The sequence below is a fragment of the Lethenteron reissneri genome, chromosome 43 (assembly GCF_015708825.2).
Source record: "Lethenteron reissneri isolate LAM-NWPU_2019-01 chromosome 43, ASM1570882v1, whole genome shotgun sequence".
Classification (NCBI taxonomy): Eukaryota; Metazoa; Chordata; class Hyperoartia; order Petromyzontiformes; family Petromyzontidae; genus Lethenteron; species Lethenteron reissneri.
The window spans coordinates 4,054,330-4,080,301 of NC_083821.1; the positions used below are offsets into that span (position 1 = coordinate 4,054,330).

The following is a 25,972-nucleotide window of genomic DNA, read 5'->3' on the forward strand; positions in this document are numbered from 1 at the left end:
CGAGGTGACCACTACGGTCTGAATTGGTCAGTGATAAGGTAGGACACTGATACGGGGTTGACAGGTATTGACTCGGGCTGCAGGCAGCACCGCTGACTGGTGGTGCGACGGGCGACGCGTGACGTGGCATTTCCCTTGTGTTGGGCTCTCTGCAGGCGGCGGGCAACATGGGCGGTGCCCTCCAGGCGGCGGACGGCGCTGTGGTGGACACCCTGGCAGCGTGCGTGGGGAACACGCAGCTGCCGCTGCCGGTCCAGATCGCCGCCATCCAGGCGCTGCGCCGGACCCAGCTCACCGAAGGGGTGCGGTCAGAACGCGGCGCGCCGGCACCGACACAAACACCCCCACCTCCCCGTCATCCGTGGTCGGGCCTGATCGTCACGGGGTGGCTGCACGCTGGCGGATTCTTGAATCTGTCTTCGCGGGAGGTTCCAGCGGTGCTCGTGGGAAGAAGCGGCAGTGCGACGTTCGGCACGGTAGAAGTCGATAATGTCGGCGCAGTGGCAATGTGGACCGGATCGATCGCCCCGAGCGCAATCAATCGTTTCAGATCTCGCAGGCTAAGCAGGTGTATTCGAGCCTGCCCAAGCGCTTGAACGGGAAGGCAACCTGGGTGCGCTCTGTGGTGTGGTGTTGGGTTGCTGCCAAATCACAAAAAGCAGTTCAAAAGTTTTCAGTCTAGACGGTTTCAAAGTGCATAACTCCGAGACGCCTCCTAACATCGGAAAGGAAGAGCGTTCCAGACGGCCGCGGAAGCAGCGCATCTGAAAGCGCCGCGCGATGCGGCGAACATCTGTGTTTGACGGACAGCCGAAAATTCGACAACCAGCCAGTAAGGTTCGCAACGCCGCCGCGGCCAACACTGCCGCCGCCGTCAACCTGAACCCACCCCACCCCTTGCTCCCTCCCGCAGACTCGCACGGCTCTGCTGGACGCCTACCGCAACTCGCGGGCGCCTGTGCAGCGCCGCATCGCCGCCTACCTGGCCCTGATGTCGCAGCCGGAGCCGGCGCTGCTGTGGGACGTGCTGAACACGCTGCCGCGGGAGGAAAACAAGCAGCTGCGCAGCTACGTGGTGTCGCACGTTGAGGCGCTGCGCACCAGCAAGGGCCCGGCCGCCTCCGCGTGAGTGCACGGAAAACTCGGCGGCACCGAATTAAGAGGAGTCCGACCGTGGAATTTTCCACGCCCCACTTCCGCCTGTTGTTGCTCGCGTTCTGGAGTAAATTTCTATTATTCAACTACGACTCGGTGTGGCTCTCCACGGAATAAATTAATTGGTCTTCATATTCTTAGGTTTTTTCGGTAAAGTCACGTAGGTAAAAAATTAACATTAATAAAAGTAAAATAAAATAAAAAAATAAAATTAAAAATCACGACGTTTCGGAGGCAACACAAGCTTCCGTCTTCAGGTGGAACCGTCACAGCACGCTTGCTGTATCAAGTAAATGCGTGCTGTGACGGTTCCACCTGAAGACGGAAGCTTGTGTTGCCTCCGAAACGTCGTGATTTTTTTGTTTACTTTTATTAATTTAATTTAAATTTTTTACCTACGTGACTTTACCGAAAAAACCTAAGAATATGAATCCTTGCAGTCACGAAAGCTTCAAATCTAGAATTAATTGGTCATCGCCGCAGGCTGCGCGAGATGCTGGAGCAGGTGATTTCCGGGATGGAGCTGCCGGCGTCGTACGCCTACAGCTCGCTCAAGTACTCGCGCAGGATGTCGGCGTCGCGCGTCGTCAGGCTGCCCGGCGCGGAGCATCCCGTGGCTGGCACCGTGCAGCTCGACGTCATCCTGGAGCCCAGCGGGTTCCTGCCGCGCTCCGTCGTGCTCGAGACGTCGCTGGACGTGCTGGGAGAGTCGCTCGACGTGTTCGAGGTGCGAGCGTGAGCGACCGGACGACCCGCGGCCGCCTTGTCCGGGAGCGGTTGTGCGAAGTGTCCCCGCGTCTTGAACGTGTGCGCGCGGTGTTTTTATTTTCTCACATTGTGACGATCGTCTCTCTTGGTGCCCATCGCTCCTTTTAAACGATGGTCACGTGAATGACCGACGAAGAGTCCTTTTATCTGTCATTCTCTTGTGTTTACAAATGTGTTTTCTTTTTTTACGGTGTCATTCGACGTTGATTTTCTTTGATGTCGCTCTGTTGCAATAACTCTGCGGAACCTACCGGGCTGCTTGCTGGCCAGTAGATGGCTGTACAGCTAGCGGGTTCTTTAACAACCCATCTGGGGAGATATTTTTTGGTATTATTCATAGCCACTCATGCGCACGGTGGGTGTTGTTGTAAGTCACCTGTCAGGCGGCTCGCAATCGGAAGGTTGCGAGTTCGAATCCAGGTTGGGCATTATCATCCCCACCGGCACTCGATAAAATGAGTACAGATTTATTGGGGAAGCCAACAGTGGTTGTCCTCTGTATCGACTCGTCCCCCACCGCCACTAGGAATGTGAACATTTCCAAACCTCTAATTTGGTTTTTGCCGGCGTGACAATACGCGTCCCCGAACGGATGAACGACGTTCTGAGCGTGATGTCTGCGATGTCGACGACAGATCGGCGTGGAGGGCCAGGGCTTCGAGGCTCCGCTGGAGGCCCTCTTCGGGCCCAAGGGCTTCTTCCCGAACAGCGCAATGAGCGCCGCCTTCTGGGTGGACGGCAAACTTCCCGAGCAGCTGGCGGCCGTCCTTCGCAAGTGGACGGGAGTCAACCCCGACCAGCGCAAGCAGGTACGGGCACGAGCCTGCTCCGCCCCACCCCCCTCTCCCGCGCCTTCGCCTGGCTCACCGCCACAGGCAGCCCGCCCGGGAAAAGTCCGTGAGTCAGGAACGCGTTAAGAGTCCTGGGTTTTTTTTGTTGTTGTAACTTTCGTTACGAATGGCGCGGGCACGCTCAAGATTACGCGTTCACATGGGCGACGTAACAGACACGTGGATTAAATAACACGCGCGGTAAAATTACATCGGTCACACCATTCACAGTCGCAGGCAAGGAATGGAGCGCGTTCCAGAGGACCACCGCTGCGGAGAGCAATGAAATCGCCTCGTGTATAGGTGCTGGGTTGATCGTAGAATTCGCACAATAGTCTCAGAATGTTTCACGTGAAGCTTAAGTAACGGGGAAAGCTTGCTGTAAAAACACGCGAGTCTTGAGACTAGAACTAAAAAGTGTAACAGACTCAGATTCCCCAATGGACCAATGAAGGAAGGGAATTCCACAATCGTGGAGCCTGGCTGCAAGAAGCTCCATCTCCCATCGAGCAAAGCTCTGGTCTTTGGAATAATGAGCAGACCGTAATCAGCAGATCTACGTTTTGTTCACAATGGAATATTAAACCAGAAGCAGATGGGCGAGATATATAGGAGCCAACCGATGGCCACATGGGAGGATCGAGAGAGAGGGAGACTGCGGACGGCTAGGCGAGGCCTTCGCGACTGTGGCCGACGCCGATGACGACACGGCGCCGCCTCTCTTCTTCGTTTTCCCCGCGTCCCAGAACATCGACCTGCCCAAGGAGATGTTGGGCACCATGCAGAAGCTCATGCAGGAGGTGAACCTCCAGAAGCTGCCCATGGAGGCGTCGGCGTTCCTGCGCGTCATGGGCACGGAGCTCGGCTACGTGCGGCACAGCGACATCAAGATGCTCATCGGCTTCGCCACCATGGCCGGCCGCGGGCTCCAGGCCCTGCCCAAGCAGGTGAGATGGGGGGGGGGCGCTTCGTGGCGCGTAAAACATCGCCGCTCGGGAGACGAAGGCGGCCGAGGCGTGGCGTTGGCCACCAGCCCCCCTCGTGTGCCGTGCCGGCCGGCCTTCGTGGGTGCTCGCTGGCACCGCTTCAGGCGACACGGGCGACCCTTGTCTTTGTGCGAAATGAAATGAATCGCAAAAATAACGAAGCGCTATCCATTCAAACACGAATGAACAAACGTTGTTGCTTTTCGATTTAAAGCTTTCGTGACTGCAGGGATTCATCTTCTTGGTTCTTTCGGTAAAGTCACGTAGAAGGGAAATAATAATAAAATAATAATTCACCTGAGGACAGCTGCTTGCGTTGTGGCCAAAACGTCGTGAGAATTATTTTATCATGTTTAAAATGTATTATTTTATTATTTCTCTTCTTCGTGACTTTACCAAAAGAACCAAGAAGATGAAACGTTGTTGCTGTTTGCGTGCCACTCGAGGTTTTGTGCCAGCGTCGTCGTCCCTATTTAAATAATGGCCCGCGAATACCCAACCTGGGTGACGCACGGCACGGCAAAAAAACCCTCCGCGACCGGCAAGATTTCTAGAGCTTACGTAATCGCCGGCGCCGGCTTTCCCGTCCACCTCGCAGCTCGTCCCGTGGTCTCGAGCCCTGACGAGCAAAGCGGCCCCAGCGCTCCCCGGCTCCTCGCTCGTCATGTGACTGGAATTCTCACGCCCACTCCGGTGTCTGTCCCCGCGCGCAGATCCTGAGCGCGCTGGCGGGCGGCGTGGAGGCCGACCTGTTCGTGCACTACGTGTTCATGGACAACGACGTGACGGTGCCCACCGGCGCCGGCCTGCCCCTCCGCCTCGCCAGCACCGGCAGTCTGGTCGCCGGCGCCAAGGTCAAGGCCTCGATGCGCCCAGGAGAGGTGCGTGTGTGGGCACGTGCGCGCGTGTATGTGTGTGCAAGTAAATGTGTGCATGCGTGTGAGCACATAGGGAGCGGTAGTGTGGCGGTTAGCGCTACGCTGCGCTACGAACCAGACAACCCGAGTTCGATTCCCGCTCATGGCCAACACCAGTGACGATTATCTGAACCGGTCGTGGGCCTCCCCTAGGTCGACTCAGCCTCAAATGAGTACCTGGTACGTTGTGTAAACATCATCACTAGGGAAACAAGGCGCTCAGGCGTGGTGATGGACACCCACCCCCTTTGTGTACCGTGTCGGCCTTTATAGGTTCTCGCTAACAGCACTTGCCCCAACAGTATGTTTCAGGCTATACGGGGAATTTTTGTCTTTGTGTGAGCACAGGCAAACTAAAACACAGTAAGTGGGCTCAGTAGGGGGCACAGGTGGTGCATCTGCCAGTCATCTCAGACATTCAATCCAAGGGAGTAGTGAACAAAGCGAATGGCTGGAGGTGCCACTCCCTGCCGGGGCTGGGCCAGTAATATGGAGTGAGCTGACGGGAGAGGAGGAGGAGGAGTGAGGGTGAGTGGGGATGGGGCTGCCAGCTTAGGCCCTGGTTGAGTCTCCCAGAAATACGGTGGCCTTTTTTGTTGCTGTAAAAGCCCAGCCCGGCGGAAATCCACCGCCGATTCAATCCCTAATCACGTGACGTGAGCCGGCACAACCGGAGCGGACGCAACCGCGAGCTGTGGCCGAACGACTTAGCCCAGGCGATTGGAATGCCGACGCGCGGCTAACCGCCCTCCCCCCCCACATCACATGTCCGCTCCGTCTCCAGGCGAGGCGAGCCTCCGCCGCCCCGTCGCTCTCGCTGGAGGTGGTGTCCTCCATGGAGGTGATGCTGCCCGGCGGCGTAGCGCGCGCCGGCCTGCACTCGGCCACCAGCCTCTACCACGAGTCGGCGCTCGGCGTGGCGGTGCAGGCCACGGGCGGGGAGCTCCGCGTGACCCTCACGCCGCCGCAGAAGACCAACCGCCTCCTGAGCTTCGGGTGAGTCCTCGGCTCTTGCAGCCACGCGGTGAATGTCCGTTTATATAACCGCGGTCGGTAGGGGGGGGGGTGCTGGGTTCCAGGTCGCGTTTTTCCTCCCACCGATGGAATTGTGCAAACGGTGTAAAGTAGGTCCACGTCGAACCACGGCCGGGATTTGAACCCCGCGGACTTTGCGATGGCGGGCTGCCACCAGGGCTTCACGGCCCAGCGCTTGTTGACCTCTAACCCCTCCCTCACCACCCACAGGAACCAGCTGAGGCTGCTGCACCGACAGAGGGTGGAGACGCTGCCGAGCATCGAGGAGAACCGCGAGCAGTGGCAGTCGTGTCGGCCGCTCGTGTTCGGCGTGTCGCTGTGCCAGAGCGGTGCCTACTCCAACGCCAGCTACATCGAGGCTGCGCCCTGGTTCCCGCTCACCGGCGCCACCAGGTGCCCCCCCCCTCACCTCCCATCCGCGTCCCAAGCCCCCCCCCCCTGGAGCGGAGTCGAACACGCCGCCGCTAGGTCGGATACACGCTCCGGCAATTGTGCTTACAAAGGGCAGCTGCGTGGCGAGTTCGAACGCCGGTGGCGTCGTTCAGCGACGGAACTGCGCTTGTCAAAAAGTGCGCGTGATGAACAAGTTATCTCGGTCAAGCCATGGCGACGGGGTTTGTCCCTTGGGCTCCTGTCAGCAAGCGGGTCTTCGACACTTCACGCGGCTTCAAAGTGCACCTAGCCTGGCACAAGCACCGTGGTGACATCACCGCCACTTAGTGTCGAACGGCGGCTGTTATCGTTGTTCATGAGCCACGATGGGTTTTGCAGAGAACAACAACCTCAGGTAGCCGCGTGACGTCCGCCCGTGATCCCATGGGCAGTTTTGCATCATAACAGGGCGACTCAATTCTTTGACAAACGAAATGTGGTGCCGCAAACGTTGCGGGTGACCGTTTGCCGGCGACGGACGTCCCGAAAGTTCCCCTAGGAGCGGAGGCCGTTCCGCCAGCAGTGTCGCCGAGCGAGCGCCTTGCGAGGGGTACGACCTTCATCCATTCTTCCCCGTCACGTTCCGCCCGCCAGGTTTGAGATCTCGACGGAGCCCGCGGACGGTGTGACCGAGTACTCCGCCATCGCTGCGCTCTACTCGCAGGCCGGACAAGAGAACCTGCAGTTCAAGGTGCAGGCCACAGGTAAAGGCCTCCCTCCGCACGATGCAACGTTGCACACTCCGACGTAACTGCGTGCGTACGTAATATGTATATATGTTGAAATTCTTAAAAGTCGGTGACCCCCCCCCGCTCCCGCCCGCGCCGTCTCCCTCCGTCCCTGCGAAGGCACGGGAGAGACGAAGGAACTCGGGAGCATCCTGATGCTCGACCGCGACCGCCACCGCATCCAGTGGGACCTGGACCTGCCGAGCTGCCCCGGCTGCCTCAGGGTGGAAGTGGGCGTAGACGACGAGTCGGACGCCCGCCTCAACCAGGGTGGCTACGCGGCCTCCTTCAACGTGAGCTACCAGGAGCAGCGGGAGGCCTTCCTGCTCGCTCGGATCAGGTAAGGTCGGCATGCGCCGCCAGCAGCACCCCGAGGTTGGTCGGCGACTGGGCACCGAGGGGGGGGGGGGTGGGGAGAACTGGACCGTTGACGTCGTGATGTGAAAGTTCATATGGAGGGGGAGAGGAAAAGGGGTAAGGGGGAAAGATAACTAACACACTTTCGGGGGGGAAGGAATGGCACAGGTGAGAGGAGGATTAGCACGGTTGGCTACGTACGGTGCGAAAGAAGTTCAACATATGTACGTACGTACTGTGGAAGGTGGGGAACCGGTAGGGGGGTGAGCGGGTGGGTTGGGGGGGCCACGAGTTTTTGTCTGATGCGCCGGCGGACGGGCGAGCGAGCCGGTGAGACCGTCCCCTTTTTCTCTCTCCTCGGCGGTTCCGCGCGCACGCAGGCAGACGGTGACGGACGCTCGCAGCCTGCTTTTGCAGTACTCCGCTGGGGTGCCGCGCCTCGGCCTCCATGGCAACTACGTGGCGAGGGCGTCCCTCGGCCAGGACGACCGCATCGTCGTCAACGCCGAGATGACGGGAGCAGGCCCTTTCTCCTCCGCCTCTTACGGGAGCGAGGTGGTCTACGGTACGTCGTGCCCGCCAGATGGTCGGTGGGAACCGGCGAGATGTCAACTACCTCGCATGGTGTACAGGAGGTCGTGGGTTCAATCCCGACCCTGACGCCTGCTGTATGTTTGGAGTTTCCATGGCCTCTCTCCCCGTGGTCGCGTGGATTTTTGTCTGGGCCCTCCACATTTAGAATTGGATGCTATAAATATCCACGCGATAAGCCACTTCGTTGCGCTAACATTTGTGACCAGGTCGCTTCTGAAAAAGAGCTTCATAGCTCAGTGGAGCCTTGCCTGGTAAAATAAAAGAAAAATTTGTTTCAATAACAATTTTTTTTATAGATTAAAGCCAAACATCCACCACCGCAATGCGATCCGGTGGTGAAAGCCACCGAGTGTATTTTTTTTTTACGTGGAATATCAATCCACACTGTCAAGAAAAATTAAATGTTAGTTTGGCCGAGAGGCAGGGAACATGCCCCTCGCCTCTTGGAACGCTTCATTAGGCTCAGCGTGCTGGTGTTCGTGGTAGTAGTGGTCGTGATGTAGATATGTATGTTGAACATCTTTCGCACCGTACATAGTCAAGCGTGCTAATCTGAGGTGCGCGGGAACGAAAACATTCTAAACACAAAAAGCAGTTCTATAGAAATTAGTTTTCAATCTATATTTTAAAGTGCATAGCTCCAGTGGCTTCCTGATATCGGAAGGAAAAGCATTCCAGACGGCCACAGAAGCACATCTGAAAGCGCGCGATGCGGTGACCATCTTTGTTCGATGGCCAGCCAGAAGCCGCTGCGAGGATGACCGGAGTTCGCTTGATGGTTTATGCTCCCTGACGAAATCAGCGAGGTGATATTAGTGGTGGTGGTGGTGGTGGTGATCATCCTATTGACTGCAAAGAAAAGTAAGAGGGCTTGGCCAGGATACGTCAGACGATGATGACCGATGTTTCTAGTCTAACGACGGATTGGCAGCCAGAGAAGGAAACTCGTGGCAAGAGGATGTCTCCCACGGCCGAGATCAGCTCTCGTGCAGGAGCTGAATGGGTCGTTACACACAGCCGGAGCGTGAGAGATGGCAACGGCCAAGGGGTTGTCCTTCGTCCAGCAGTGGACTGATCACGGCTGCTGATAAAACGAGGTTGTGGTGGCGTGATACGTGACTCTCTCTCCCTTCCCGGCCCTCTGCAGACCTCGACAAGGTGCAGGCCCAGTGGAGCGCGGAGGCATCGTCGGACCCGAAGGGCGCCCTGGAGGCCCTGCGCGATGGCCTGGCGTACATCGACGTGCCGTCCCCCGATGAGTACCGCCTGCAGCTGCAGAGGGCGCTCAACGCCATGCTGGAGGGCCGCGTGGCGCAGACCGACATGACGCTGCGGCACATCGTCGTCAAGGGCCTCGAGGTGAGCGGCGGGCCCCCACGCGTGCGTTTGCTGGCGGCAGAATTGTCGAGTCAATTTATATTTGTTGGTTAACATGCTGGCGCCTGTCTGGCTGGAATCTGTAACCCGAAAGCGCCATCGTGCCGGTGTTATCATTGTCGTCATCTGCATCGCCGTCATTATCAGCAGCAGCAGCAGTGGCGGCATTGTTACTAGCAATATTCCCACGTCGCCCTTGCAAAAGGGGCAGTGCTGTTTCATGTGTGTCACTGGGTTTATTTGATCTCCGGGGTTAAATAAAGGACACGTCACACAAAAAACGGAGTATCAGCAGCAGCACAGGCAACAGAATTGTCATCCGGTAATATCATCTCCCTCATCCGTACTGTCTTCAGCAGAAGCAGCACTATTTGTAGAATCAGCATTCATTGCATAGGCAGAATTGTCGTCATTATCATCGATGTCATCGATATCATCAGTGTAGCGACTTAATGGGCAGTTGCAGCTGCTGCTGCCCATTAAGTCGCGACACTTAATAGCCCGATTTAATCATCTCCTCCTTGACGATCGCTCGCTCGGCGTCGTGTCCCTCAGGCCATGGACATGTGGATAAAGAAGTCGACAAACAACGGCAACTGGAACCTCTCGCAGCTGCAGCGGCTGCAGACGCAGCTGTCGCGGGGCCAGGAGATCACTATCCCGTCGCTCAGCGAGTTCATCAACATCGAGATGCCCCACAGGAGCTTCGTGTCGAGGTGTGTGTGTGCAGTCGCCGGCTCGTCTCCAGTTCGCCTTCACTCTGTTACCACCGCCTCCGGTTTGGCTCCTCTCTTCTCCCCGCCTCAGCGTTGGCGTGCTTATTTATCTCTCTCTGTCTGTCTCTAAACTAAACTATAAACTATTGTTATTTTACCAGGAAAGGGCCCACTGAGCTATGTAGCTCTTTGTCAGAAGCGACCTGGACACAAATGATCGCTCAACGAAGTGGGCTTATCACGTATAAATTTAGAGCAGCCAAATACTCTAAACGCACGTTTCTAAATGGTGATGGAAAAACTGGAACACCTGGAGAAAAATCCCCGCGACCACAGGGAGAGGGAGAACACGCAAACTCCAAATATACAGCAGCAGGCATCAGGGTCGGGATCGAACCCACTACCTCCTGCACACCAGGTGAGCGAGTTAACATCTCGCTGCCGTGGCACCAAAACTTTGAAATTCTCAGAACCCAGAACCGGACACGACTCGCCACCACTGGTTACCCAATTAACCCAAGTAAGCAGTGGTGACCCAACCAGGGCTCGAGCCCAAAGGCTTCCTGCGTCCGTAGGTGGGGTACAAGATCACTTACGTGCAGTTGCCGTGGCCATCACCATCAGGCGAGATAGTTAACGTCTCTCTCTCTCTGTCTCACAGCGCCGTAACTGTGGGCTACCAATTCAACAAGCAGTCGTGGACGCTGCAGATCCCGGTGCCCATGGGTGGGCGCATGACCGACCCAGTGCGACTGCTGCCTCGCACGCTCCGCACGCCGGCGCTGCGCATCGCTCCTCTCGGCATCAACGTTGCGCCACGGCAGTTCACCATGCAGCCCGTCTACCTGCCCGGCCTCGGCATGGTGAGTTGGAAATGGAAATAAATAAATATTTATAAATATATATAATCGTCACCATTCATGCCTCCACATTGCTGGACTACAGGCCACGTGCAGCACAGCCACCACCGCCTGAGTCGTTGGCCGTTGTGTCAGTACGAGAGCAAATGATCGATTTTGATTTACGCGACATCCGTTATGAGCCAAGTAAAACGCATCTCGGCGTTGCATGACGCCGACGGCATTCCTGCATCGTGTGTACGTATGAACGTTTAACTTCTTTCGCACTGTACGTGGGCAACCATGCTAATCAGAGGTACGGGGGGAAGGACAACAGACTAAACACAAAACGCAGTTCTCAAGAAATGAGTGTTCAATTGAGATTATTTAAAAGTGGCTTCATCTGCATCCCGTGCCTCCGCGCAGGTCGACTCCATCCCGGCCTTCAAAGTCCCCGAGCGTGTCACACTCAAGGTGCCGCTGTTCGGCGAGCTGAGCGTCGATGCCAAAGTGAAGAGCAATATGTACAACTGGACGGCGAGCGCTCACGTCGCCAACGTCGTGGGCGACGAGGAGGACACCTCCGAGATCCGGGTGCGCTCCGGCGTAACGGCCGTGTGCCCCTGCGACATGCTGTCGTACGTCTTCAACGGTGAGAGCCGGGGGAGGGGGGGGGGGGCGAGACGCGCGCCGAACCTTGTCGCGGCGACAATGACGATGCAGCAAAGGCAAAATATTTATCGCTTGGCATTTAGCCGTCTTGGCAGATCAGCGGTGCCCGGAGTGCATAACGATGACGAGACGACACGATGACGACGTTGACCCTCCACCCTCCCCCCCCCCCACGCGCGTGAGTGCCAACGCTAGAGTGGTCGGGCAGCAACCTCGCGGTCGAAAGTTCATGATGGTCGACGTCGCGCGACGTTTTCCCCCGCTCGCAGCGGAGCCCGGTTGCTACACCGGTGGCGCACTTGCGGCGGAGAGTAGGGCACGGGCAGTTGCCCGGTCACTCGAGTGGCAGGGCGATCTAGACGCAGGCACGACGCAAGAAACCTTTGCTCCCTTTGCTCCGTTGTGAGAACAGGAACCCTAGACCGCCGGTTTAACGCGAATACCGCCCACGCTGCTCGTTCGATGATGGCGGCACCGTGACGTTACAATAAATATGTTAATTTTTTTTATAATATGCGTCCAAATGCAGTGGGACCCGTGAAACAGTGGGCCTGTGCAGTCACGAGCAGCCTCTTAAAACAAGGATATACATATGATTATTCTCATCACTATTATATGTGAATCAATTCATAGATGAAAGTCCTGATCTTGGGCAATTTAATTGCTGGGAATTGGCAGCAAGGATTGTCGGGGGGTGGGGAGGGACTTCCAGACCGTGGGTGCAAAAGCAGAGGAGGCAACCTCCCATTGAGTGGCGGTAAACAGAGGGTTCTGACATAGGGCCTTGGTTTCTGGAGTGGAGACAATGTGAAGGGTAGTAGAGTGAGACGAACAGCGGTGCATCCACGGGCAATCTTGAAGATAGCGAGGGCCTTCTTGTAGTTAAAACTATAAACAATTTTTTTTATTTTAGCAGGTAAGGCCCAGAAGCGGCCTGGCCACAAATAATAGTTAAACGAAGTGGCTTACCGAATACTCTAAATGCACGTTTTTAAATGTGGAGGGAATGAGAGAAAAATCCACACACCATGGGGAGAGAGATACGCAAACTCCAAATATATAGGCTTCAGGGTAGGGATTGAACCCACGACTTCCTGTATACCAGGTGAGGAAGTTAACATCACGCCACCGTGATGCGGGAATGGATTGGGAATGGGTGCGGTGATTCGAGGGTTGAAGTGACGCGGCCTTTTGTGACGTGTTTCTGCAGGCTACACGGCACTGTCACAAAAGCACTGGAGCGCGTTCGAGATCCGCACGGACAACACCATCACCAGCCAGCTGCTGAACCTGACCACCAGCTACAAGAGCACCGCGGACATGAGCGAGGGCCTGAACGTCAAGACCGAGTTCACCAACCGTGTCGCCACCGGCCTGCTGACCACCACCGCCAACGTCGTCGCGTCCGCGACTGGGGATGCCACCCAATCGTCCTTCACCGGCGAGCTGGCCGCCAGTGCCGAACTGCCTCGGGGCGTCCGCGCCAAGGTGGCATCGTCGTCGTCGGGCACCGTCAACTTCCAGACGCGCGACCACATGCTCAATGGCGAGCTCCGTGTCGACTCCGACTTCCACTCGCTGGCGGCGACCTGGCGCAGCGACTACGACGGGTCGCGCTACTCGATGGTGGCGTCGAACGATCTGACCGTCGGCGCGGACCTCAAGTCACGCAACCGCGTTGAGCTGCAATCAGGGCTGCGCGCAGACAAGCTGGCCGTTCGCACGGAACTGGCCTTCCGAGAGGAGAACGTCACCAACGTGCTGAGCGTGATGTGGGACGGCCGCTTGTTCCATATGCAGGACACGCTCCAGGGCCGCCTGCTGGGCTCCTCCTTTACGCACGCATCCACCTTTGACGCGGGCAAGGAACGGGCATCGTTCTCCGGGCAGACGGACGGGCTTTTCGGCGGCGTAGGCGTGACGAGCAAGCTAGATGCCGCGTATGCCTCTGGCGCCCTCAGGCTCAGCACAGAGAACAAGGCTGAGTGTGCACGCGGCCGCTTTGACCACATGCTCACGGCCGGCGTGACGGCCGAGGGCCTGGAAGTGTCGGTGGAGACGAGCCTCGTGGGTGCGCCCGGCCGCGCCGCCTACAAGGCATCGCTCGTCGTGGACGCGGCCGGCGCCGGGGGCAGTGCCAACGCCGTGGTAACGAGCGGCCGTGTCGTGCTGGAGACCACTGCGGAGGGCAGCGCCCGTGCGTCAGGCCTCAAGGTCACCACGAACACCGTGGGACGGGCAGCGGGCAGCAAGGTGCAGCACAACGCAGAGGGAAGGCTCGACGGAGGCGGCCTGGTCCTCGTCAGTGCCTACTCCGGGCAGATCCTGGAGACGGACTCAAGCAGCACGGTCAACTTCGAGCTGAACAGGGCAGGCCTGAGCTTTGTCACCAAGACCATGGCCTCCTACGCCGAGAACAAGGTCGACCACGGCTGTAACCTCAAGGTCGCGCCGTGGTCCGTCGACCTCACCGCCGTCGACGAGGTAAAGGTCCTCGGCGCCTCCTTCTCCAACCAGGTGGCGGCCAAGGCCGGCTTCCTCACTGCGTCGGTGAGCGGCTCCGCGTCCGGCGACTTCTCCGGCAATGAGGTGCGGCACACATACAAGCTGGGCTATGCCGACCTGGCTGGCTCAGCCTCCTTCGACACCGTCGCGAACCTCAACGGCGGCAAGCTGCAGAACCAGCTCAGCCTGGAGTTCGCCGGGCTCGCTGGCAAGGTGGGCGCAACCACGACGTGCGAAACGCCGGCGCTTAAATTCTCGAACGTGGCGCGCGGGGCGGCACTGCCGTACTCGCTCAGCTACGAGGTCATCACCGACTCCCAGGGCAGCCTCAGCGCCTATGGCGAGCACATGGGCAGCCTGTCCAACAAGTTCTTCGTGCAGGCCGAGCCGCTTGCACTGGTGCTCTCCAACGAGTACCGCGGGTCGACGCAGCACGACATCGCGGGCGGCAGCCACGTGTCGTTACTGCGCCACAAGCTGGGCGCGCAGGTGAACCCGACGGAGCAGAGCGCCGACTGGGAGCTGACGGCCGAGCTTAATGACAACCGGTACGTGCAGAAGCTGGAGGCGCAGAACGACCCACTCAGTGTGGGCGCTAAGCTCAGCGCGCAGTCGACGGTCAACCTGGGCTTCCTCGACATCAACATCCAGACGCCTGCGCTGATGCTGCCATTCCTCAATGTAGCACGGCCCGCCCGAAGCTACAACGTCATCTCCAGCCTCGGCCTGGACCGCGCTGTCATCAGCAGCCCGCAGGACTTCAGCGTGCAGGCGTCGGTGAGCTATGACAAGAACCAGGATGTCCACGTTATCAGCATCCCGTTCGTGGAGAGCCTACCCGCACTCTACGAGCAGCTGCGCAATTGCATCCGCGCCGTCCTGGACAACATGAAGAACTCGCTGACGCGTCAGGAGATCCAGCGTTACTACCAGCAGTACCAGAGGGTGCTGGACGAGATCCCGGGCAAGATTAACAATGCGATTGACCAGCTGGAGCTGAAGAACAAGGTGAAGCATGTGCAGGGGCAGCTCCTGCTGGCCCTCCAGAACTACGACCCCCGCGACTTTTCCACCCAAGAACTGATGGAAAGCTTCCGTCACTTCTCCAGAAACGTGGCATCCTGGGTCAAGAGAGTGCTCTTCTACCCACTGTCCGCACTCGACAGCGACAAAGTGAAGGAAAGCATCCAGTTGTACATCGAGCAGGCAGTACGGAGGGTTAAGGAGTTTGATCGCGAGTATGGGTTCACAGACACCCTGATGAAGGCCATCGAGCAGCTGATGGACAACGTCAGGAACATGGACCTCTCCGAACTGACGAGCAGAGGGAGATACATGCAGGAAAAGGTGATCCAGGCTCTCGATGACCTCAAGCAGTGGCTGCAGCGGTTCGACGTCGATCGGGCGGCACGGCAGATCCAGGAGGCGATCAGGTCAGTCGACGTGCGTGAAGTCCTAGGCCGAATGGAGCAAGTGATCTTCGTGGAGATGCAGAAGATGATGGAGAAGATCGCCAGCTACCTGGAGAACTTCATGACCACGTACAGGGTGCGGGAGATGGTGCAGAATGGCAAGAAGAATTTGATGCAGTTCGTCGAGAACTACGAGGTTTCTGAGAATCTGAACATCATCAGGGACACTCTGGTGGGCCTGGATTTAGAATACCAGTTTAGTGCAAAGGCCCAGAGGATGGTGCGTGACATGAAAGCCATCGATTTGAAGGGCTACCTCGAGAAGCTGAGCCAGGCGGTCAACAGCATCAGCCAGAAGCTCACGTCCATGGACTACCCGGCCTTCATCAAGAGTCTCAACGAGCTCCTGAAGCTTGCCCTGGAGCATGTCGAGAGCTTTGACTATAACCAGTTCGTGGTCACGGCCAACTTGTGGCTTCGGGAGCAGACGGCGATGGTGAACAAAAAACTGCAGGAGTTCAACATCCCCGAGAGGGTGCAGCAACTGAGAGAGCGAGTGAACACGGTGTCCAGTTACCTTTCCGGCTACATGCACTCGTTCTCCATGCGTGACGTGGAGGCCTATGTCACTGACTGTGTCTCGGCGCTCTTTGAGATACCCGCCGTTCGCCAGGTGGCCAACCGGGTCCTGGAGTACGTCGAGTATGTCCGCCTTAGGATGGAGGAGACCGACATCCAAGCTGAGATGCAGAAGTTATGGACGGGAGCCACCGCCTCCATCTCGGATGTCGCCCGATCCATCGCTGAGTTCGACATCAACGCAGCGGTGACAGATGCGGTCGAGCAGCTCAACACCCTGGCCGTGAGCCTCGACATTCAGGAGGTCATCCAGAAAATCCTCCGCTACCTCGAGGAAGGCTTCGTCATCCCGCGGTTCAAGCTCTTTGGACACATGTTCCACAGGACCGAAGTAAGCCTCAGGGCCCTGCGCAGGATGCAGATCTCGACATATATCTACACGCCGCCGCTCATCGTGCCGTTCACCAGCCTTTACCTCTCGCCGGACCTCGTCGACCTGAAGACGCTGTCTTCCATCGAGATGCCGACTCGCATCTCCTTACCGGCCTTCACCTTCCTGGGCAAGTTCCATGTCGAGCCGATCACCATCGACTTTCAGAAAATCAAGCAGCAAATCATCGAGTTCCTCGACAAAATCCGCAACATGGACATGGCCACGGTCCACAGGGCAATCCAGGACTCCACGGCACAGATGGGAGAGCTGAGGCTCAATGACATCCCCTTCGAGAAGTACCTGGTGGTGCCAGAATTCCATTTCCCTGAAATCAGTATGCCAGAGTTCAACTTGCCCCAGCTGAACCTGGACGACATCAAGTTCATCAAGATGCCCGAGTTCCAGCTGCCGCGCATCCCTCACGAGATGCAGCTGCCAGCAATGGGCAAGCTGAACGCCAACCTCAAGGTCATGTCGCCATTCTACACGCTCACTGCGACCGCGGGACTCCACAACTCCACAGAAGTATACGGCTCGCCGGCCCTGCGCTCGTTTGCCAACGCGCAGGCTACATCCACGTCGAGCCTCCTTGCGTTCGCCGTGAGCACGGAGGCACGGCTCTCCGCACCACGGCTCCAGCGGCTGGAGCTGAGCGCCAACGCCAAGCTGACGCATGACCTCTGCGGCCTGACGCACAGCTCAGATGTGACCGTCGACCGCTCGGGAGCGACGGCCCAGTTCAACACGCAGGCATCGGCTAAGTCGGCACCCTACACCGGCGAGGCGAACTCTGTGGTGACCTTCACGCTGAACCGCGCCGTCACCTGGGAGGCGACGGGCAGCTACCGCCACGTTCTGGACGTGCCCGCGGCGGACACCGCCGGCTCGATGAATGTGCGGAGCACGGCGAAGCTCATGGTGCAGGGGACGAAGCTGGAGGCGGACGTGGTGACGACGGGCGAGGCACAGGGCACAGTGTACGGCGCATCCCATGAGGGCACGCACAAGGCGGAGACACGGCTGCGCGTCGACGGCGCGGTGCTGCTGCTCTCCGGCAAGGTGGACTCAGTGGAAAAGTTCGGCTCGCTCAAGCACGAGGCGACCCTCGAGGTGGTGCCATTCGACCGTGTGGTGTACGCACACAACGGCGACACCGTGCTGACTGGCGTGGGGCGTGGCAGCATGCAGGTGAATGCCAAGGTGCAGGGCCTGCGGGTCGACGTGACCGTCCGCCACTCGGCCGTGGGCACCAAGCTGACGTCCGGCAAGATGACGAGCGCGACGACGTTCCATGCCGAGCCTTTCCAGCTGCTGCTCACCTCCAATACGTTGGGCGGTGGGAAGCTGCAGCTACCGCTGCGCCTCTCCGCTAAGGTCGAGGTGGTCAACAACTTCACGGTGTCACTGGCACCGGATGCGCAGCATGCCGACTGGACGTTCGGCAGCGACTTCAACCAGTACCGCTACCTCCACGACGCGTCGGTGGACAACAACGCAGAGCGCGCTGGGGCGCGCATCTCCGTGAGTGGCAATGCCAACCTGGAGTTCCTCCGCAAAGAGGTCAGCCTCCCGTCCATCCTCCTGCCGTACACCAACTACCGCACACCCGAGGTGCGCAACTTCCAGATCTGGGAGCGCACAGGCCTGGGGGCGCTGCTTAGGACGCCGCAGCAAACGCTTAATGTGACCGCGCAGCTGCAGTACGCCAAGAACAAGGAGTGGCACACGGTGCGCCTGCCGTTTGTGCCAGCGCTGCATTATGCTGTCGAGCGCTCCCGCCATGTTGCCAACGCGGCGTTTGAGCGCTACCGCGACGCGACGCTGCAATGGGCACGCGAGGCCTACGACGACACACGCGCGATGGGCGCCGACAACGTGCCGAAGCGATTCACCGTGCCAGGTTTCACCGTGCCACTGCTCAACATGGAGGTGTCGCCCTACACGGTGGAGCTCCCGGACATGAGCATCCTGGTTGCGCAGTCGTACCGCACCCCGCGTGTCTACCTGCCCCTCGTCGGCTACCGCGTGCCATCGTACGAGCTGTCGCTGCCCAGGGTGAACCTACCTCCAATGAAGATCCCCGGGGCACTACGCCGGCTATCCCTACCGGAGATCAGCCTGCGCGCGCTTCCGACGGCGCTGCACCTGCCGGCCATGGGCAACCTGACGTACGACTTCACCTTCCGGTGCTCTGCCATCGCCGTCGCCATCAACTCGGGCGTGTACAACCAGAGCGACATCGTCGCCAAGCTGTCGGCGTCGTCCGCGTCAGAGCACACCCTCCTGAACGGCGAGCTGAGCGCCGCGGCGACGCTGTCGCGCAAGCGCGGCATCAAACTATCGACGGCGCTCGCGCTCTCCCACCGTGCGGCGCAGGTGTCCCACAGCGGCGTCGCCGTAGTGAATAAGCGCGTCGGCGAGCTCACATCTGACACGGCGGTGAAGGTGGACATGCCATACCTGCGCGTCGATTTCAAGCAGGCGGTGAATGCCAGCACGAGGCAGCGGCCACATGTGCGAGTGCGCCACGTGCTCTCCTACAAGGTGACGGCGCTCGAGCTGGAGGCAGACCTGAGTGGCAGGCTGGAGCACAATGGCACGGTGGAGGTGGTGTGGCTCAGCCTCTCGCTCGACTCGAACTTTGCCGGCGCGACGCAGTTCAAGCAGAGCTCATCGGCGAACGCCTTCTCCTGCAAGTTGGACAACATGGCCAACCTGTACGTGGACCAGCGTGGCGTGCGCTCAGCCCTGCGCAACGAGGCGCAGAGCAAGGCGTCGCACGCCTCGGGACTCGCGTGGGACGTCAGCGGCAAGCAGGAAGCTGACCTGGAGATGTCGCCGCTGCGGCTCTACGCCATCGCCAAGCACATGGGGCGCAACCAGCTGCGTGGCGCCGGCGCCTTCAGCACGCAGGGCACACAGACCACCGAGGCGCGTCTCGAGTTCGTGCAGTGGGAGCTCAAGGGCCTGGCCAAGGGCGAGGCAAGCCAGGGCAGCAGCCTGATGCCCAAGGCCGCCTCCAAGCAGTCCCTGAGCCTGGCCGTGAGCGCAGAGAAGCAGCAGCTGGCGTGGACGGGCGAGGCACAGCTGGGCAGCGTCGCGTACGCACACGAGGCAGCGCTCTCCAACGAGCGTGCACGCGCACGCTGCAGCTTCGACGCGTCACTGCAGGGCCACGCCGCCTTCCTCAAGGGTGTCGTGCTGCCCGTGTACGGCCGCAGCCTGTGGGATGTGCTCAAGATGGACGTGACGACAAAGACCCATGACGTGCAGGTGCTCCGGGCCACCTCGTCGGTGGAGTACACCAAGAACCTCAACGGCTACGTGCTGGCGCTGCCTGTGATGTCCGAGGGCAACGGCTACAAGGTCAGCATCCCGAAGATTCGCCTGAGGGTGCCCGAGTTCATAAAGCAGATACCGGCGGCCATCCAGGCCGTGCTGAGGGACGTGTTCGACAGTGTAGTCGCCGGACCGCCCACGTTCATCAACATCCCAGCGTTCCGCGTGCCATTCATCGAGATGTCCCTTGGGCCATACACGATCGACCTCGACAACCTGGCGGCGCTGTTCGACTTCCCTGAGGAATTCACGGTGCCCCAATTCCGCGTGCCCCTCTTTGACGTGTATGTGCCCGCGTACACGGTGCGCATGTGGGACATCACCTTGCCCACTGTGTTCGTGACGCAGTCATTCCGAGTGCCATTCACTAGCATCATGGTGCCATCGTACAGAGTTGACCTGCACAACATCCAGGTGCCGAAGATGCTCCGAGTGCCCTCCTTCGCGTTCGAATTACCCGCGCTGCCCAGAATACCGATGCCCCAGCTGGACGTGACTCTCGAGTACGTGGCCATGGAGGACTACAAGGTGCCCTACTTCCAGCTCATGGTGCCCGCCTTCCGTGTGGAATTCCCGACCTTCACGCTGCCCAAGGAGCTCAACATCCCGGCCTTCTCGTTCCTCGGCCTGGACTCCCCACGCTACGTGCTCAGGCTTGACGACGTGTTTTCGTATGTCACCAACTTCGAGCTGCCGACCCTCATGCTGCCGGCCGTGAGCATGGAGCTGCCGGCCCTGCGGCTGGCACTGCCCATGGCGGTGACGCTGCCGGCGTTCGGCAGCCTCGTCGGCAGCGCCAAGGTGCAGTCGCCCGTCTACAACGTGACGTGCTCGTACAGCTCGTTCGCCGGAGAGGACCCCGACGCATTGCTCATCATCGACGCCACGGCCAGCTCCACGCTGCGCTTCCTGGAGTTCGACGTGGATGGTGAGAAGGAGGAGCGGCAGTCGAGCGGCGGTGGATTTGAGCGGCATGCACCGCCGCACGTCCAGCACAAATCCCGTCGTCGCTTTCACACCGTATTGCAATCGAGCCAATGTGGAAATACGTAACAGGGTCAAGGCACAGCCCCTGCAGTTGCTCGCTCATGCCACTGCTGGTGGAAGGGGCCTCCACTGGACCTCTTAGAGAGCCCCTCGAGTGTGAGGGCCTCCACTGGAGTGGTGTTTCTCAAAATAGTTTTAGCACCGTGGACCACTCGGCAGAATTAAACATTTCACCTGACCACCCAGCCACCCCCCGCCCGGCACCCCTTGTGGCAAAACGCATTAACTTCTCTCTCTCAATACCAAGAATACAAAATTATTCATCTTACCAGAACGTATAAAAAAACATTTTAAACGCATCTACAGGTATAAGATTTTTTTAGGGCATTTAGATCTTAGGGTTAAGGTAGTTTAATCCGGATAGTTTACATTTCTTAATATCACAAGTAAAAATATTAATTAACGTCTGAAACAAAAAGAATAATAAATGTATTATACCTTTGGTATATAAAAAATACGAATGGTCATTTTCCCGCGCGCTCCGATTAGCACGGTTGGCTACGTACGATGCGGAAGAAGCTCCAACATACGTACGGTGTCGTAGTCAGTCGTAGCCAATCTGCCACTGGATGAAGGCCTCCCAACGAAGCATCCACCATCGATCGTTGCGACATGCCCCCTGGCAGGGAGGCGTCGCTGATGCATCTTTCACAATGTATTTTTTTCTGCCGTTTGCAGTCAAGTCCAAGATCTCGCCCAAGGAGGACGGCAGTGAGATGAGAACTCAAGCGAGCCTCTCCCACCCCGAGCTCACCGTAGAGTTGCTGGAAGTCCTGACCTTCTCTGAGAGCGACACCAGGTTTGGCGCCGCACGGTTTCTCCCGGCCGCACGTTGAAAGTGTAAAGGCAATATTCTTTGGGTGTTACGGTAAAGTCACGTAGATAAGTTCAAAGAAAATAAGAAATAAACTCCTTTAAAAAAAGTTTTTTTTTAAACAACGGTTTTATCAACAACTTCGTTTAACTCGTGGTCGAGAAGTACGTCAATGGCGCCTGAGACACGCGGCGCCTGCTTTTTGTGCGAGCCGATTCCACAGTTTAGGGACTGCTTTACATTGATTAATTGATGCCGAGTTTGATACTGGCATGCATTGTCACCGGATCTGAGTACGCGTGCAAAATGTGGAATTGATTGGACAACGGGAAGTGGACGAAATTTTTATTACAAAATTTGACCACGACAGAGGAATCAAGTTAAGTAAAACCGTTGAAAAACTACGACGTTTCTATCGCAACACAAGCGGTTGTCATCAGGAGAAGGGGGTTAGCTTCTAAAGGTTTGAAATGGGCGTAGCCCAAATTTCAGCAGCTAATGTTAATGTAAGTGGTGGGTAGCAACCACTATGGTGGTTGGTTTTCCACCAATCAAAGGACTGCCCGGTAAAAATCAGCATGTTAACGTAAGATCAGTGAGCGGCCTCCACGGCGCATGCGCTGAGTCAAGTCAAGTGTAAAGTAAAGACTGCCCGTAGCAGCGCGGCCGTGCAGTGCGTTCGGAAATGTGTGCTGTGGTGTGGTTAATGGCCAACGGAATGAAATGCTTGCGGTTGACAAGATTGCTGTCGCCCACAACCGTGCGCTTATTCAGCCGAACGCAGACTAATTCACTAATTCACCCAGAAATCGCTCAGATACTCCTTCATCCACCCGTCTGATCACTCACCCACCCACCCAATCATTCGCCCACCCATTTATTGAGTTACCCACTCACCCACCCATCTAAACACTCACCCAATCACTCACTCACGCACCCACCCATCGAATCACTCACCCACCCACTCACAAATTCACCCGCCAGTCTATTCACTCACCCACTCACCCGCTCACCTGTCAATAATCGCTCAAGCACCCACCCGTGCCGGGAATGGTTTGCGCTGAATGCAGTGAGATGTACGAGGCGACCATCGATGTGCTGAGTCCCTCTCTGACGGACGCGAGCATGCGCCTGAGCTACGGCAACGCGCGAGCGCGCATGTCCATGTCGTCGCCCTCGCTCGGCTTCCTGGGCTTCGTGGCCGAGAGGCAGAGCCCGCAGGTGCTGAGTGCGCAGGTGTACGCCCGTGACACGGTGAGCCCCCCCCCCGCCTCGACACACCCACCAATTCATTCGCTCGGTCCGTGTGTCTGTCCGTCCATCTATCCACCCGTCTGTCTGTCCATCCGTTTGTCAGTCTGTCAGTCCATCCATCCGTCAATCCATCTATCTGTCCGTTCATCTGTCTGTCTGTCTGTTCGTCAGTCCATCTGTCTTATCAAGCTGCCCATCTGGGCGTCGCTAATTAAACACAATTCCGAGGACGCGCGTGTGGCAGAGAAGCGTTACGGAAACCGTGGACGCGCGCAAATGACTGCTACCCTTCGTTTGCGATGGCGACCGCTGAGCGTCTGTGACGCGGCCGTTATTGTGCCGCCGCTGACGGTGATCGCCCCTCGTGTCGTGCGGCGGACAGGCGTCGCCGGAGTCGGACGTGCAGCTGGCGCTGCTGACGCTGTCACTGAACACCCCTGACATCCTGGGCGTGGAATCGCACTGGAAGGGGGGCATGGCTCACGATGCTGCCTCCCTGGTGCGCCGCAGCGCACCCCGCGCCGCCCGCAGCCTCTACAGCATCGTCGACAAGTACGTCGCCCGGGGAGTCGCCCGGAAGACCCTCACACAGAACACCCCCCCACCCGGAACACCCGCTCACCAGAACACTCCATGCAGAACACAAGGAACACATGAAACACTCCGTACGCAACGCACCGAGCACATGACACACTCTGAATGCAAAACAAGGAACAGCCAACAATTACCAGAACACCCTTCTGCAACATGCGAAGCATTGTGACAATGAATCGGTGCCATAGAAGAGGTGCGTCACTGCCAGTCCGCACCTCCCTTAGCGATACGAGAACACCCGCCACGGCGAGTAACGAGTGGTCGCCCCTGCCACCCCTCTCCACACGTCCTCCACACCCCAGGTACCACACGGAGCACCTGGGACTCACACTGGAGGAGTTCCCGTCACGGGCACAGGAGTCGCTCGACGCCTCCAAGGAAAATCTGCGCTCGGCGATCCTCAGGGCCAGGGAAGCGGTGGAGCCCATTCCTGATAGACTACGCAGCCTCATCCAGGAGCTCTTGGGCAAGGTGGGGGTCTTCGCCGAGCAGATGCAACTCAACCTCGTGACCGCCATCCGCAACATCCAGGAGGGCATCCGCCCGTCGCTGCGGCAGCTGGCTAAGAGGGCGTCGGACCTCGTCGCGAGGATCGACGCAGGCCTGAAGGACGGCTTTGAGAAGGCCAGTGAAGCCCTGGAGGTCTTCGCCAAGTGGCTGAAGCAGACGCGGCTTCAGATCGCCAGCTCCAACAAGTACTACACGGTGGAGCGCCTCTTCAGCTCCGCGCTGCAGGTCACCACCGAAGCCGGGGAGGCCATCCTCCAGGTGCTGCGCGTCGCGTATCACAACCTGCACTTGCAGTTGAACCAACTCGAGTTCCGCGAGCCGTTCACGGGCCAACTGGTGAAGGGCTCCGACCTGACGGCGGCGTTGGACAGCTCCATTGAAAACTTGGCGGACCGCGCCGCACTGGCCTACCAGAGCCTGGACGTAAAGGCCGCATACCGCGACGCTTACTCCAAGGCTAGCTACCTTGCGGACGACGCGAAGCGCGCGTACTCCTCTGCCGTCAACTACGACTACGCCGCCGGCGCCTCAAGGGCCATGCAGAGCCTGCGTGACACGGAACAGCTGCGCTACATCCACCACATGATGCAGGAGTTCTTCGTCTTGATCGGCGACGCCGTGAAGGTAGCGCTCGACGAGCTCAACCGCTACTACAATGCCATCGTGGAAACCGCCCGCGCCGTTCAGCGCAAGTACCTCGAGGGCACCGCACTGGACTTGAACCTCAAGTACTGGGAGGTGGAGGAGCGCGCGGTGGCGCTCGTCCGGACCGTCCTCGACTACTTCCGCCAGATGGGACCCAAGTACTACCAGGACGGCCTGTCGCTCGTGCAAAAGCTGGCATTCGAGCTGAGCGAGGTCGCCAGCGCCGTCAACCTGGACCGCCCAGAGAAGATGGGCGCCAAGGCGATGGAGTTGTCGGCGCATGCCAAGCGCGCGGTCGAGCGCTTCGTCGTGGCCATCACGGCCAAGTTGGGCGAGGTGTCGGCGAGCGCTGGCGACCGGGTGGCGCGGCTCTCGGCCGAGGCACGCGAGCGAATCCGGGAGGCGTACGAGCGCTTCGCCGAGTCCTACGACGGGCTGATGGAGCGGGCGTCGCGAGCCCTCGACTCGTCCCTCGAGCGCTACGCCGGCCTCGCCCGCTCGCTCGTCGAGTTCCTGCGCCGGTTGCCGCGCGCCGTCTCGGGCGCCCTCGCCGACTACGCGGTGGTGCGGCCCGGTCGTCTGTCGCTCCGGCTGCCCCAGGGCGTCGTGTCGTGGCGCTCGTTCGACGAGCTGCCCCGCCTCAGGGACGAGGCGATGAGCGGCATCAACAGCACGGTGGCCATCGGGCGGCAGATCATCAACGAGCGGCTGGCGCAGACGCGCGCGCTCATCAGCGCCAACCTGGCCGTCCTCGAGAAGACCATGGAGGACGCCATCCCCAAGCTGGGCCAGGGAGTGAACGATGCGAAGGTGAGCGACCCCCTCCTTGATCGATACCGTACAGGGATCAGGTGCAGTCCCACCTTTGATTACCAACTATCAGGCGCGCGAAGAGTGCAGTAGCTTGGTTCGTACATGAACAAAAGCTGCACCCATGCAGCTTCCGTTCATATACAAATTAATTTACGCATTAACTAGAAACGTGGTTTAGTGTACGCGTTTAAGACAAAGCTGTAATTGGTACATACTGCCAAATAAAATACAAATTCGACTACTGTATCTGCCATCACGCAGGTCAATGTACAAATATATAACGAGGTAAATGAACAGCCCTGCAAATGCTCACTCGTGCCACTTGCTAATGGGAAAAGCCGGCCGTGCCATGACCGGTCAGACTAGGGTCATCCTGGTCGGGGATAGGGGTGGCTAACTAGTCAACCGTTTTACTGCACACGTTGTCAGTAGTTGGGATGCTCTAGAGAGGAGATTTTGGCCTACTTGTCCACGCCGGCCGGACATCTTGGGAAGATGTGCGAGTCCCCACACTTTTTCCCCACCCCACATGATTTGCCGAACGACCAATTGGGGTGCACACATCTATACGCACGTAAACATATATATATACGTACTGCTGGGTGGGATTCAAGATACTTG

General features: G+C 58.4%; 1 protein-coding gene across 1 annotated transcript in view; it reads left to right on the forward strand.

The window, feature by feature from the left end:
- The window catches only part of APOB (apolipoprotein B), a 48,152-nt gene that overhangs the window by 14,108 nt on the left and 8,072 nt on the right, over positions 1-25,972 (forward strand). Inside the window, exons 12-31 of the mRNA XM_061569548.1 lie at positions 156-302; positions 914-1,125; positions 1,639-1,882; positions 2,559-2,732; positions 3,500-3,700; positions 4,453-4,620; positions 5,441-5,652; positions 5,902-6,084; positions 6,718-6,827; positions 6,972-7,191; positions 7,589-7,773; positions 8,950-9,161; positions 9,735-9,895; positions 10,557-10,758; positions 11,161-11,386; positions 12,617-20,602; positions 21,400-21,520; positions 22,606-22,789; positions 23,172-23,341; positions 23,686-25,348. Coding sequence (XP_061425532.1) covers positions 156-302; positions 914-1,125; positions 1,639-1,882; positions 2,559-2,732; positions 3,500-3,700; positions 4,453-4,620; positions 5,441-5,652; positions 5,902-6,084; positions 6,718-6,827; positions 6,972-7,191; positions 7,589-7,773; positions 8,950-9,161; positions 9,735-9,895; positions 10,557-10,758; positions 11,161-11,386; positions 12,617-20,602; positions 21,400-21,520; positions 22,606-22,789; positions 23,172-23,341; positions 23,686-25,348 — 12,981 coding nt within the window. The remainder of the gene's footprint in view (positions 1-155; positions 303-913; positions 1,126-1,638; positions 1,883-2,558; positions 2,733-3,499; positions 3,701-4,452; positions 4,621-5,440; positions 5,653-5,901; positions 6,085-6,717; positions 6,828-6,971; positions 7,192-7,588; positions 7,774-8,949; positions 9,162-9,734; positions 9,896-10,556; positions 10,759-11,160; positions 11,387-12,616; positions 20,603-21,399; positions 21,521-22,605; positions 22,790-23,171; positions 23,342-23,685; positions 25,349-25,972) is intronic.